This window comes from Paramisgurnus dabryanus, chromosome 23 (assembly GCF_030506205.2).
Source record: "Paramisgurnus dabryanus chromosome 23, PD_genome_1.1, whole genome shotgun sequence".
Taxonomy (NCBI): domain Eukaryota; kingdom Metazoa; phylum Chordata; class Actinopteri; order Cypriniformes; family Cobitidae; genus Paramisgurnus; species Paramisgurnus dabryanus.
In genome coordinates, this window is record NC_133359.1 from 20,159,761 (window position 1) to 20,174,978 (window position 15,218).

Genomic DNA, 15,218 nt, shown 5'->3' on the forward strand with positions numbered 1-15,218 from the left:
CTGACTCTACCATCTGAATGTCTCAACAGAAATCGAGACTCATCAGACCAGGCAACATTTTTCCAGTCTTCAACTGTCCAATTTTGGTAAGCTTGTGAAAATTGTAGCCTCTCTTTCCTATTTGTAGTGGAGATGAGTGGTACCCAAGGTTGTGCGTGTTGTGGCTTCACAAATTCTTTGCTGCATACCTCGGTTGTAACGAGTGGTTATTTCAGTCAATGTTGCTCTTCTATCAGCTTGAATCAGTCAGTCCATTCTCCTCTGACCTCTAGCATCAACGAGGCATTTTTGCCCACAGGACTGCCGCATACTGGATGTTTTTCCCTTTTCAAACCATTCTTTGTAAACCCTAGAAATGGTTATGCGTGAAAATCCCAGTAACTGAGCAGATTGTGAAATAGTCAGACCGACCCGTCTGGCACCAACAACCATGCCACGCTCAAAATTGCTTGAATCACCTTTCTTTCCCATTCTGATCTTCAGTTTAGAGGTTCAGGAGATTGTCTTGACCAGGACCACACCCCTAAATCCATTGAAGCAACTGCCATGTGATTGGTTGATTAGATAATTGCATTAATGAGAAATTGAACAGGTGTAATAATCCTTAAGGCGAGTGTATGTAACAGAAACCAGTATAATGTATTTTGATGAAAATTGAAAATGTAACAAACATCAGACAATTGTACATATTCAACTGCATGATTGTATCAAGCAAAAAATAGCTCAATGAAATTTGGCTCCCCTTGTGATGTCAGAGGGGGATAATACCGCCCCTTAAAGGCGGAGTGCACGATTTCTGAAAAAACACTTTGGAAAAGGGAGTCGGGCCAACTACCAAAACACACTTGTAGCCAATCAGCACTAAGATGCTTGTCTTACAAATGACATCTTTGCCTGGGGTCGAAGATGGTCCAGATTCTGTTGCGGTAGGGGCATGTTTGTGTAGGTGATTTCAAATGTCAACATTTGCTTTCAGAGATCATGGACCCTGCCTTTAATCTGCACTATCCAACCATGGCACTGCCATTTAGTGCAGAGACCAGCTAGTTTGCATTTTAACGGCACATTTTTGCTCACACCTACAAAGTCGCAATTTTAACATGTTATAATAAATAACCTATTGGGTATTTTGAGCTAAAATTTCACATATGTACTCTGGAGACAAAAGATTTATTTTATATCTTAAAAGTCTTGTGAAATGTCCCCTTTAAACATGGCCACTTTTTAATCATTTTCATGAACCATCATCTGGGTCACAGAAAAATATTAATCATTAAAAGTTTTTTCTAACCACACCATTGAAGCTGTTTATTAAAACCACCTTAAACCTACTAAAGAAGACCACATCTGAAGAATAGACTTGAGTAATGTATGTTAAACAGTTAATAAAGAGTGTGTGTTGTTGGGGAACAGACATGAGTCTGGATGAAGACACACGCTGGCTGGAATGGGTCACCGAGCAGTTCGAGAATATCGCAGGGGACGACAAAGAAATCGACCTGGATGAGTTTAAAACAGCTCTCAAAGTCAAAGAGGTCAGTGCTGAGTGATCTTTATGAGCTTTATAACCTTTGTGCACATCACGTCAAACTTTCTCGTCACCTTTTACAGTCGTTTTTCGCCGAGAGGTTCTTCGCCCTGTTCGATTCCGATGGAAGCGGCTCCATCAGTCTGGATGAACTTCTCAAAGCTTTGGATCTTCTGATCCACGGCAGCGAGACAGACAAACTACGTTTCCTTTTCCAGGTCTACGATGTGGATGGTGAGACTGCGATTGGTCGATAGGAATGCTTAGCAAGTTATGCTTCATTAAAACATCAAAACTAAAATTCAATGTGTTTCCTCTTTCTTTCTATGGTAATCTACTCATAGGCAGCGGTTCAATAGATCCAGATGAGTTGAAAACGGTTCTTAAGTCCTGCTTGAGCGAGAGCGCCATCTCTCTTCCGGAGGAGAAGCTGGACGACCTGACGCTGGCTCTTTTTGAATCCGCCGATAAAGACAACAGTGGCTCTATAACATTTGAGGAGTTAAAGGCAGAGCTGGAGAGCTTCCCTGAAGTTATGGAGAACCTCACTATCAGGTCCACACTCGCATACATAACAGAGCCTCTTGAATTATTATATATAGCAAATGGTCATGGATCATGAACTATAACCACTTTGTTCTTGAAACAAATGATTTGGTGTCCACTTCTTTCATTAAATGTGTATTATTTTCCCAGTGCTGCCAACTGGCTGAAACCTCCAGATTTGGAAGAGAAGAAAAGTAAAACTCCCCGTTACCTGACACGAGCGTACTGGCACAACAACAGCCGTAAGTTACTCTTCCTCTGCCTATATGCCCTCCTCAACATTCTCCTCTTCATCATTGCCATGATGAAGAACTCATACGGGGGGCCCTGGTACATGGTGGCGAGGGGTTGTGGCCAGTGTCTCAACCTCAACTGCACTTTTGTTGTGGTGAGTTTGGCTTCACGTTTGACAGAGAGAGATTGCCGTGACATCGGTTCTTAGTTTCGTCTCCACTTAACCTGCAGGTGCTCATGCTGAGACGCTGTCTGACCTGGCTGCGTGCAACTTGGGTGGTGAGGTTGCTTCCTATTGACCAGAACATTCTTCTGCATCAGATCGTGGGCTATGCCATCCTGATCTTCGGCACTGTGCACACAGGAGCTCACGTGATGAATTTTGGTAAGCGGTGATGATAAATGTCAAATTTGAAATGGGTGGAATTGAAATGTTGTCTTTTACCGTAGCACGTATGTCTAAGAATGATGGAACGTACCAGCTGTGGGAGTATCTGCTTACCATTCGTCCCGGTATCGGCTGGATTAATGGAACGGCCTCCATTACTGGCGTGGTTCTGCAGGTTCTCATCTGTTTGATGGTGGTGTGTTCCAGTACATTTGTCAGACGGAGCGGCCATTTTGAGGTGATGGGTGTCGCTGGTTATTTGTATGGATAGGTTTTTAACTGGAAAGTTTTTAACTGCTTTTTGAAAAATGTATAAAAGCTTAAAATTGTGATAGCAAGCACACTTATGTTCTCATATGGTTCTTTTTAGGTCTTCTACTGGTCTCATCTTTCTTATATCTGGGTTTTAGCCCTATTGATCGTTCACTGTGCCAATTTTTGGAAGTGGTTTGTGGTACCTGGTGTGGTGTTCCTCATTGAAAAGCTGGTCGGGATAGCTGTTTCTCGAATGGGAGGGCTGTACATAGTTGAAGTCAACTTGCTGCCCTCAAAGGTGCCGTATGAGTTAATGTATAAGATACATTATACATAAGATTATACATAACCTGTAATCTTGCACGTTGAGTGAACACACTACTTATATGTATGCTGCCCACTACCCTGTTTAAAAAATACACAATTTTCACATCCATTCTGCACATTACCCTATAAAGAGGAAACACACTATGCACATGCTGCAACCTACCATATATTAAAAGAACACACTACACATGCATGCTGCACACTACCCTATATTGAGAGAACACTCACATCCATCCTCCACACTACCCAATATAAACAGTGTTACTGTGAATAGAACACAATACGCCCATGCATGCTGCATACAACCCTATATAAAGAACACACTATGCACACGCGTGCTGCATACTACCCTATATATAGAGAGAGAAAACACTATGAACATGCACTTGCACACTTCCCTATATAGAGGGAACACACTATGCACATGCATGCTATAAACTACCCTATATAGATAGAATAGACTACGCATGTGTATCTTGCACACTTCCCTATATAGAGGGGACACACCATGCACATGCATGCTTTTTAAAAGAACACTATACACATGCATGCTGCACACTACCCTATATTGAGAGAACACACTACTCACATCCATTCTGCACACTACCCAATATAGACAGTGCATTATTTGCATGCTTTACACTGCCCTATATAGATAGAATACACTATGCACCTGTATCTTGCACACTACCCTATATAGAGAAAACACACTATGCATGCCCATGCATGCTGCATACAACCCTAAAGAACACACTATGCACATGTGTGCTGCACACTACCCTATATAAAGGAAACACACTATGCACATGTGTACTGCACACTACCCTATATAGAGAACACACTATGCACATGCGTGCTGCATACTACCGTATATTAAAAGAACACACTATACACATGCATGCTGCACACTACCCTATTTTGAGAGAACACACTACTCACATCCATTCTGCACACTACCCAATAAAGGCAGTGCATTATTTGCATGCTTTACACTACCCAATATGGATAGAACACAATACACACATGCATGCTGCATACTATATAGATAAAATACATTATGCACGTGTATCTTGCACACTACCCTATATCGAGAGAACACACTATGCACATGCGTGCTGCACACTACGTTGTATTAAATGAACACACTATACACATGCACGCTGCACACTACCCTATATACTGTATAGTAAACACTATGCACATGCCTTCTGCATACTGCCCTATATAGACAGTACAGTGCATACCGTACAATAAGCACTGCCCTAAATAGAACGTGCACACCTTATATAAAGTGTACACACAACACAATGCACATGCATGCTGCACACTACAGTATGCATGCAAACAACATCTAACACCGGTTTCTTAACTGTGCGTTTAAGGTAACACATTTGGTGATCAAGAGACCACCGTCCTTTCACTTTAAACCTGGAGATTACGTGTATATAAACATCCCCGTCATTGCCAAGTATGAGTGGCATCCGTTTACCATCAGCAGTGCCCCGGAGCAGCAAGGTAAAACAAACCTAAAGCAGCAAGGTAAAACAAGTTCCTATAGCTCAGTAGATAGAGCATTGCACGAAAGGTAATGGGTTGGATCGTATCTTGTAATGCACTGTAAGTCACTTTGAATGAAAGTGTCTGCCAAATACACAAATGTAATGTAATGTAACAAAACTGAATGAAGAAACACTTTTCATATTAAACAGATATTTTGTGGCTGCACATTCGTTCGCTGGGTCAGTGGACAAATCGCCTGTATGAGTATTTCAGACAGTCAGAAAGCCAAACCATGAGCAACAAAAGGCTCACGGCCAGCCTGAGGAACAGACGGCACCAGAGGAGAGCACAGGTCTTGGCTTTTCTCCATCATACTCTCACTCAGTTCATTACTGATCTCTTTCACTGATGTAATTCTCAATAAGTGGGTGTTTCAAATCACATCAAGTGTGATTGATATTTTTTTTACACTGGCTTCTCTCCAACATTTTTTGGTAATAATGCAATACATCTTTACACTTTTCCCCACCTCTTAGTCTACGATCTGCTACAATGGGACAGTGGCGTCCAATAAAGATGATTCTGTTGAACTGACCCTGTACAGAACAAGTGGAGCCCGCCCAGGTTCTCAAAAGCCCATTGAGGACCCAGCGGTTCAGGTGGAACTCGGAGACGCCTGTTCGGGTACCAGAGAGGTGAGTTTTCTGAGATAGCTAGCTGATATAACATATTTGAGTGTCCTCAAAGACCATTATGGCAAATTATGACAACTTATGACTTTGTTATCTCACAGCTCACAGCTAAATTAAGTGAAAACCACAGATTTTGTAACATTAAGGTAAGCAATGCATTAACAGCTCTAATGGCAATGACTTGACCATGAATATTTTTACTAAATTAAATATTTTGCAATGACAGTGCTATGTGGATGGACCCTTTGGCACCCCTACACGTCAGATCTTTACATCCGAGCATGCAGTGCTCATCGGAGCTGGAATCGGCATTACTCCATTCGCATCTATTTTACAGAGCATCATGTGCCGGTGAGCCACACATGTATCTCCTCCTTTCATACACAATTCAGATTTATTATAAAACCTATTTATGTTGAAATAATAAAGAGGACATTTTATATTTTCAGCATCTTTCCCCTTTTATTTTGTTGGCAGGTATCGTATGAGAAAGCAAAACTGCCCGAACTGCAACTACTCTTGGTGTGAAACTATTAAAGACAATGAAATGAAGCTGAGAAAGGCGAGTACGAATCCAAATTGGTTTAGGTGTAAACAGGTTTATTACACTGTAAAAAGTTGGTTCAACTTAAAATATAAGTTGAAACAACAATTTGTAAACTATTTTGGAGTCGACTAATATTTTTATGTTGAATTAAGTTGAATAAACTCAAAAACTCGAACCAATAAATCTTTTTTACAGTGCATTGTTGCACTTAAACTTTACGCTTAATCAACTTGAAATTACAAGTAATAAAAATTATAAAAAGGAATTTGAAATTAATCCAACTATTTTTTTTTAAATATAAGCAAGTTCACACTAGTCAAGAAAGTTGAAATTAACTATAAATCAAGTTTAAGTTTAAGTCCAGTGAGGATTTTTTTTACAACGTAGGTAGGCTGTCTGTGAAATTTAACAAAGGTTTGTCTTTCAATTGAAATAGCCAACAACCCTTACCTTAAGTTTCTGCTATGTTAACCAACGACAGTTGTTTTTAGAGGAATCAGGACTTTTCATTCTAGAGGAAGAAAAAGATGATAAAGATGATGTTTACTATTACATACATTTAATTGGATACAAAATTGCATATGCATCAACTTTTGTTTATTTTCATATAAGAGTGTACATTAACATATATACACTCACCTAAAGGATTATTAGGAACACCATACTAATACATGTGTTTGACCCTCTTTCACCTTCAGAACTGCCTTAATTCTACGTGGCATTGATTCAACAAGGTGTTGAAAGCATTCTTTAGAAATATTGGCCCATATTGATAGGATTGCATCTTGCAGTTGATGGAGATTTGTGGGATGCACATCTAGGGCACGAAGCTCCCGTTCCACCACATCCAAAAGATGCTCTATTGGGTTGAGATTTGGTGACTGTGGGGGCCATTTTAGTACAGTGAACTCATTTTCATGTTCAAGAAACCAATTTGAAATGATTCGAGCTTTGTGACATGGTGCATTATCATGTGGAAGTAGCCATCAGAGGATGGGTACATGGTGGTCATAAACGGATGGACATGGTCAGAAACAATGCTCAGGTAGGCCGTGGCATTTAAACGATGCCCAATTGGCACAAAGGGGCCTAAAGTGTGCCAAGAAAACATCCCCCACACCATTAAACCACCACAAGCAGCCTGCACAGTGGTAACAAGGCATGATGGATCCAAGTTCTCATTCTGTTTATGCCAATTTCTGACTCTACCATCTGAATGTCTAAATACAGAAATCGAGACTCATCAGAGTAGGCAACATTTTTCCATTTTTTCAACTGTCCAATTTTGGTGAGCTTGTGCAAATTGTAGCCTCTTTTTCCTATTTGTAGTGGAGATGAGTGGTACCCGGTGGGGTCTTCTTCTGTTGTAGCTCATCCGTCTCAAGGTTTTGCGTGTTGTAGCTTCACAAATGCTTTGCTACATACCTCGGTTGTAACGAGTTGTTATTTCAGTCAAAGTTGTGCTTCTATCAGCTTGAATCAGTCGGCACATTCTCCTCTGACCTCCAGCATCAACAAGGCATTTTCGCCCACAGGACTTCCGCATACTGGATGTTTTTCCCTTTTCACACCATTCTTTGTAAACCCTAGAAATGGTTGTGTGTGAAAATCCCAGTAACTGAGCAGATTGTGAAATTTTTGAAACTTTTGATTGCATCAGGACTTCAAAGATCCTTGTTTTGTTTTTTTGTAGGTGGATTTCATTTGGATCAACCGAGATCAGAAATCCTTTGAGTGGTTTGTGAGTCTCCTGACCAAGCTGGAGATGGACCAGGCAGATGAAGAACCAGAGGGTAGGAGAATGGGCCGGGGCAGAAATTAAACACAGATCTTTTTCCAAACTTACACATTTTGATGTTTTCAGGGCGGTTTTTGGAGATGCATATGTACATGACTTCAGCCCTCAGTAAGAATGACATGAAGGCCATTGGTCTGCAGATGGCCCTGGATCTGCTGGCCAAGAAAGAAAAGAGAGATTCAATCACAGGGCTTCGCACACGAACACAGCCTGGCAGACCGGACTGGGCAAGGGTATTACAATACTACACTTTATACTGTAGCTATAGGTCAGCCCTGAGGGTTAATATATCATAATAAGCATTGTAAGGATGAGTTTTTGTGTTTGAAGAATCTGACACTTAGTCCTTATACATCTTAGGTATGACTTTGTTTAATTTATCAGATATTAGGACTACAAACAAAACAAACTGTTTGATTTATGAGCTTGCATATTTAATTTGAGATGTTCTGCAGGTATTTCAGAAGATCTCTGAGGAAAAGAAAGGAAAAGTTCATGTGTTTTACTGTGGAGCTCCTGCTCTGGCCAAAGCCATAAAGGCACAGTGTGAACATTTTGGCTTCCACTTTTACAAAGAAAATTTTTAAACCATTTTTAGTTACTTGATTGTTTCAATCTCACCTCCCCTGTTATTGATCACAACTGGTTATTGTCTAATGTTACACTTCATCACATTTGTTATGTTGCTTATTAACTTGATCTGTTTTGGTCCTGTCTTTGTCTTTGCACTTTGTGCAAATGAGTAACCAAACATAATCATATTTAGATTATTTGGCTTTTGTTGTGCTTGGTGTTGTACATGTTTTAAAGTGCCCATCTTATGACTGCTTTTCCACAAGTTATATAGGTGTATGAGTTCCATAAAGCATGTTTCAAAAGTTGTTTGCTCGAAATAGCTTGTAGGAAAAGATTGTTACCCATCTCTAGTAGCCTCTGTTTCAGGGCAGTTCAGATTGTGCCGTTTTGAGCTAGTCTTACATATTTATGAGCTACTGCTCCTTTGATCACGCCCCACTACTAACGTCATGTGATCGTGCGCATGCTCAGTGGTATCATGAGCAGTACAGACCATACTGTGTTATTATTTTATATACTATTATTATTAACGGTTTATGTTGCCAACAGACAAATCATGCAGAAAAGTATCACTAATAAGTACACTACAGGAGAAGAAACTCATGACACACAATGATTCCAGAGTAAATTGTGATGTTACGTTAGCAGTCACAACAATAAACTCGTTTTCCCAGGACAATGCTAACATATTCCCATTATAAAACATTTTCAAACGCATTATTTTCGCAAATTACAGAAATTAAGACACGGCGGGGGATGTATACTGCTTGTGGACCGCGTGCTAATTGCTAGAAGCTAGCGGGAGGTCCGGACTGTGTAACTTATATATCTATGCGGACCGTAAAGTTATTAGAGGCTCGCCTCGTCAGAAAAGCCGGGGCGTACGGTCTCGGTTAGTTTGGCAAAAAGCTTTTAGCTCTAGCATCATAAATGTAGTATTTTGTGACAGAAGATGACAACATGCAAAATACAACGTGACTTCTTACCTTTTGTGATGAAACAACAAGATCGCGAATCGAATCCAGTCTGTTTCAGATGTGTGAATGATCCATGAAAGTCCAATAAAATACATCCAATTACCATTTTTGTCCACAAATGCTTATAATCCGTGAAATATAGATACATAGTCTGTTGTTTACATCAGATTTCGCATGAAGGTCTTATCGCCTACAATCTGAGGACTGTTTGCGTCGTAACACACTGTATATAAGATTACTCCGGGTTCTAATAACCACGCGTTAAAACTTTGTTTTTAAAAGTAGGTGGGAGTATAATCCATAATATCCAAATAGCGCTGTTATTTCCGTGAGAGATGATAACAGCACAGAGGGTCTCTTTCAAGTGACTGCTCTATGCTCTCTAGCTACCTGGTGGGTGGAGACCTGCGAGTGGGGTGGTGGGCGGGAAAATTCAAACTGAATGTGACGAAACGGTTTGTTACGTCACAACGGAGCTAATGGTGCGTTCCAGGCAGGTTTTTAAACCCGTGAGTTACGACTTCAAAACCACGACTCACGACCTTATGCGTTCCAGGCAGCCCGTAACTCGTGTTTTTACAACCTTCTACCGGTGAAAGTGCACTGGAACGGCAGTCAAACCCGTGACTTCCCACCCGTGAACTCGTACTAGATCGATGTACTCCCAGTTCAGAGTCGTGAGGCGTGGTTTTGAACTCGTGAGTTACGGGTTACGGGTTGCCTGGAACGCAGCATAAGTTTTAACTGGCGCAATCTGACTCAAGGCAGAGGACATTCAAGCTGTGTCCCAATTCAAGGGCTGCAACCTTATGAGCATTCGACCTTAAAAGGTGAGCACTCGGTCTTTCAAGGTAGAAGCCTCAGAAGTTCGCGAAGAGAACTGAAATGAGACGGTCTAACCTTCGGAGGACCCATAATTAGCGTCACCTGCTCAACGCGCCCACCTGCACGTTTCTGACTTATTAAAATAAATATGACATCAGAAAAATCATTAATTTATTTTAGAAATATGACACGTTGATGTATATTAAACTATTCAACAGTTTACCAAATTAATCAACCTTATAAATATACGCAACATAAAAAGAATATTATTAACACAAAACATAACTTATAATACTAAAACAGTGACAAGAAAAAATGTTTTCTGATAAATACACTTTTATTTAATAAAGGTTTTAATTGTTTATTTTAGAATATCCACCCATTATATGCAGCCGTTGCAGACGCGCAATGACTCTTGGGATATCCTCGGCTGTTAAGGATCCATTCGTTCTATCCTTAACAGCGCGGAGAAATGAGGACGCATTTTGAGGCTTCGTTCTAAGCATCCTTTGAATTGGGACGGCCTTACTGGCCTTAAATCGCGCTGCTGTGACGCAATCGGTCTTAAAATACGTCCTTAGAAGGTCGCAGCCTTTGAATTGGGACACAGCTTCAGAAACCTGTATCTCACTCAAAACAGCATGGATGGATTTTTTTCCAAGTTTGTATGCGTGTGGGAGCATCAGAGACACAAAATAACACCCCAAAACCCAGAAAAAGTGAGTTTTTCATAATACGGGCACTTTAATAGCATATCTAGCTATAGTATCTACTGTCTTTTTTCATTTACATATTTCTCTGTGTACCTCAATAATGAATACTGTGTTAAACTGGCCATATTGGTTTTATGCATGCTAAAGATGTGTAAACATAGATGTGAGTGTTAGCTAACAAAACATTTCAGTTGATGCCATGTTAAATTGTCTTGTTTTACAATAAATACTAATGATAATAAAAATAACAATATGAATTTAGTCTAGAGTAGAAGAGACTCCAGATGCTTGCATGTAAATAAAGAATTTCACCATGTTTACCTTAATATGTTCATCATGTCTGTATCAATGTACACTGCATCAATATACTACGTTAAATAATATATTTAAATTATAAGATAACGGTTTGTTTTCTATACCTTAACATATTTCCTCTGTATTCTACTCAGTTGTAAGTAGTTTATTGTTTGGATAATTTTAGAAATAAACGCTTCAAAGTTGCAAACCTTGCGTTTGTCTGGTCAATGGTGACACCTTGCGACTATGTTTAACACCGCAACACAAATCCTTTTATAGTATTTGTACAAATGTATTAATGCCTCTGACTGCAAATTTTATAAAGACACGGGTTTAAAAAAAACACACATTTAAAAAATCTGGAAAAATTACTAAAGCGACACGTATATTTCAGTCAGCAGGTGGGCCCTGTTAAACACCGCAATGTAGTATTTATCACCTTATGTCACATTATCTGACCGCTGATTGGTCGCCTCCAATTTCCGTCGTTTCTCATTGGCCAGTGTTTTCATCAGCATTGCATGATCGTGTACAGTGCAGATTGGAGCGAGATGAATGTATACGCATGAATATTTCTTTATCCTCATCTGTATCGACCGCTGCACGTGAGGTGCGCTGCCTTCAGGTGGGTTTAAATTTGGCCTCGATACCTTTTAATACACTGTATGTTACTAAACGCCTTTCTGTCTCCTTACATTATCACATCACATCTCGCATTATTGATAGACAGATGCGACGCTACTTTAAATTGCGTAAATACAGCAAAGAAGCAACGAGTTAATGCATCACGACATAACAACTTGAATTTAACATACAGTGTCAGGCTTCTAATAAATTTTTTAGATATTATTTATATATAATTTTTAATTAGTTTAATATTTTGTCTCAATATAGTATAGATAGTATTTTATATAATGTCACTTACCAAACTGTCATTATCTTTTTATCGAGGGAAATTATTATTGGTCGACCGATATCATATGGGTGTTTTATGTGTGTTTTTAATTACATTTATTTTTACACACACACATTTTTTTTTATTATCATTATTGAATTATTGCCCAGCACTATACAAGTGTATAGTACATATAGTAAAGCCTTTTTTTTTTTTAGCTCATGGCACTTTTCTTAAAGAGATAGATCACCCAAAAATGAAAATTCACTCACTCTCATGTTGTTACAAACCTGTATAAATTATTTTTTTTCATATAAACTCAAAGGAAGATATTGTGAGAAATGTTTGTAACCAGACCGTTTGTGGACCCCATTCACTTCCATAGTATTATTTTTTTCCTACTATGGAAGTAAATGGGGTCCACAAACATTTCTCAAAATATCTTCCTTTGTTTTCATCAGAACAAAGACATTTCTGCGAGTTTGTAACAACGCGAGAGTGAGTAAAGGATGACAGAATTTTCATTTTGGGTTAAACTATCCCTTTAAATATTTTTTTAATAGATGCTGCTACCTAATTTCTCTGACACAACTGTACAGGTTTCCTGAGATGTCCCTTGTCCCCGCATGGCTGTGATGCCACAATGCGTTGCCTGGTGGCACGGATCAACCACAAGACTCTGATTGTCATTTGCGTCGTGTTTGCTCTCATTACCATACTGCTGTGGAACAAGTGCTCCAGCGACAATGACCTGCCCACCCAGATCAGACCACAGCTCGAATCTGCGCCCACCCCGGACAAGGAGGAGGAGAACGGGCAATCCCCCGAAGCCCCGCCTGGTTCCAAGGAGGTCACCTACGAGCAGATTGACTGCCTTATCAATGAGGATGCCATAATAAAAGGGCGGCGAGAAGGGGGAGAGGTTTATCTGCCCTTCAGCTGGGTGGAGAGGTATTTTGACGTTTACGGGCGTCTGGTGCAGTACGATGGGGTCGAACGGTTCGAGTTCTCCCACAGTTACTCGAGGGTGTATGCACAGAGGGAGCCCTACCACCCTGACGGGGTATTCATGTCGTTTGAGGGCTACAACGTGGAAGTGCGAGATCGAGTAAAGTGTATCAGCGGCGTGGAAGGTAGTTTTGAAGTCACTGATGTCAATGCAACTCATCATCTGTACAGTATATAATCCTTTGCGTTTACCTCTTTTAAAGGTGTCCCAATTTCCACACAGTGGGGTCCTCAGGGGTATTTCTACCCCATCCAAATAGCTCAGTATGGGCTAAGCCATTACAGCAAGAACCTAACAGAGAAGCCACCTGACATAAAGATGTATGGGATGTCAAAAGAGAAGGAGGGCGGCTCAGTTCAATGGACTGTCCCTAAGGGCTGCTCTCTCTCTAAGATTCAGGATCAAAGTCGTTCTGGGTTTGTTCATCATTTTGTCACGGCAGGTAAGAAGTCTGCATAGTCACACTTGCTACATTATATTATTGGTATGTCTTGTGCTAAATGATTTATAAACTTATAAACTTTTTCAAATATTATGATCTACAGAAAACTCAGACGGTGTATCTCTGCTAGTGGATAACTCAAAAGATTTCGTCCTGACCTTTGATGTGAGGTTCATCTCCAACGGTAGTGTCTCTGTTGTTCTGGAGACTACAGATAAAGGAGCTCCTTACACCATCCATTACATCACTAGTCCACTTCTTCTGTCCTTCAAAGACAGAGAGGTCATCTATGGCATCGGGCCCAGAACAACCTGGAGTACCGTCAGTCGGGATTTAGTGACAGACCTGCGTAAAGGAGTCGGTTTGTCCAACACCAAAGTGGTAAAGGCGACCAAGATCTTGCCTCGTCGTGTGGTCCAGCTGGTCCTCAGAGGTTCTGGATTCATCAGCAATATCACAGTGTCTTCCACAGCACACATGGCTGCCTTCTTTTCCGCTAGCGATTGGCTTCTTCATAACCAGGATGAGCACGGAGGGTGGCCGATCAAGGTGACTCGTAAACTTGGAGAGGGCTTCAAGAGCTTGGAACCGGGATGGTATTCAGCAATGGCCCAGGGTCAAGCCATGTCAACATTAGTGAGGGCGTACTTGGTCACTCATAACCCCATGTACCTTAGCGCTGCGATACGGGCGACGTCCCCCTTTAAGAAGACCTCAGAGCAACGTGGGGTTAAGGCGACATTCATGAACAAGTTTGACTGGTATGAGGAATACCCCACGACACCCAGTTCATTCGTTCTTAATGGCTTCATCTACTCTCTGATTGGGCTGTACGATGTGGCTGAGACGGCAGGCAACAAGCTCGGACGAGATGCAGGCGTACTCTTCGGTCAAGGGCTGGAGTCACTCAAGGCCATGTTGCCGTTGTTCGACACAGGTTCTGGAACAGTTTACGACCTGAGGCACTTTACGCTGGGCATGGCCCCTAATTTAGCACGCTGGGATTACCACACCACTCACATCAACCAATTACAGCTGCTCTCGTCGATTGACAGCGCCCCGATTTTCAGGGATTATGTAAAACGCTGGAAAACTTACCTTAAAGGGGGCCGTGCTAGGCACAACTAGACTTTATAAGACATTGATTGTTACATTTTACAGTTTTATATCAAATCATACGACATTGTGTAGGAATTGGTGACACATATTTTTACTTTCATCAGAAAAATTGCTTAATGTACCTTATGTGATTGCTTTAATGTGTTGTTCAGAAAAGCTGTTGAACATGCTTTGTGACCTTAAAAATGTATGTCCAAATATTGTGGTACATTTGAATGTATGAAAACAATGTATGAAACAAGCACATGTTCCCCTAAAAGGAAGCGAGATTATTAGTATCTTTAAAAATCAGGTGCGTGCAGTTATTTATTATTTATTTACTCACATTTATTCATGTAAGTAGAACACAAATCTGTGTGTTTGAACAATAAATGTAACTTTATTACTGTATGGATATGCAATTGTAAAACATGCCTTAGCATATGTTGTAATTATTACATTATAGTTATTCAGTGATTATCATAGACTTAAATTCATTTTAATAGTGATAAAGTCTTTGGACTGAATAACAAGTTTGTGAAGCACAGTTCTATCAGAGGTCATAGTGATT

At 40.4% G+C, this 15,218-nt stretch overlaps 2 protein-coding genes across 2 annotated transcripts; both read left to right on the forward strand.

Annotated features, from left to right (window-relative positions):
- The first annotated feature begins 1,410 nt into the window (after positions 1-1,410).
- Positions 1,411-8,617, forward strand: nox5 (NADPH oxidase, EF-hand calcium binding domain 5). Its single transcript, XM_073813293.1, has 16 exons — positions 1,411-1,535; positions 1,612-1,762; positions 1,873-2,083; positions 2,225-2,462; positions 2,540-2,693; positions 2,759-2,934; positions 3,067-3,249; positions 4,661-4,793; positions 4,988-5,130; positions 5,315-5,473; positions 5,572-5,616; positions 5,697-5,821; positions 5,948-6,032; positions 7,711-7,810; positions 7,882-8,048; positions 8,271-8,617. The coding sequence occupies exons 1-16, from the start codon at positions 1,416-1,418 to the stop codon at positions 8,400-8,402; spliced, it is 2,322 nt and encodes a 773-aa protein (XP_073669394.1). The 5' UTR covers positions 1,411-1,415; the 3' UTR covers positions 8,403-8,617.
- Positions 8,618-11,697: 3,080 nt separating this feature from the next.
- glcea (glucuronic acid epimerase a) lies at positions 11,698-14,826 on the forward strand. The gene is made up of 4 exons (XM_065297698.2): positions 11,698-11,828; positions 12,698-13,231; positions 13,310-13,549; positions 13,653-14,826. Exons 2-4 carry the CDS (start codon positions 12,742-12,744, stop codon positions 14,675-14,677), a joined length of 1,755 nt encoding a protein of 584 aa, XP_065153770.2. The 5' UTR covers positions 11,698-11,828; positions 12,698-12,741; the 3' UTR covers positions 14,678-14,826.
- The last annotated feature ends 392 nt before the right edge of the window (positions 14,827-15,218 follow it).

Coding starts and splice junctions, on each gene's coding strand:
- nox5 (XM_073813293.1), top strand. CDS start 1,416: ATGAGTCTGGATGAAGACACACGCTGGCTGGAATGGGTCACCGAGCAG. Junction 7,811..7,881: donor GGCAGATGAAGAACCAGAGG/GTAGGAGAATGG, acceptor TGATGTTTTCAG/GGCGGTTTTTGGAGATGCAT. Junction 8,049..8,270: donor GCAGACCGGACTGGGCAAGG/GTATTACAATAC, acceptor GATGTTCTGCAG/GTATTTCAGAAGATCTCTGA.
- glcea (XM_065297698.2), top strand. CDS start 12,742: ATGCGTTGCCTGGTGGCACGGATCAACCACAAGACTCTGATTGTCATT. Junction 13,232..13,309: donor GTGTATCAGCGGCGTGGAAG/GTAGTTTTGAAG, acceptor CCTCTTTTAAAG/GTGTCCCAATTTCCACACAG. Junction 13,550..13,652: donor TCATCATTTTGTCACGGCAG/GTAAGAAGTCTG, acceptor TATGATCTACAG/AAAACTCAGACGGTGTATCT.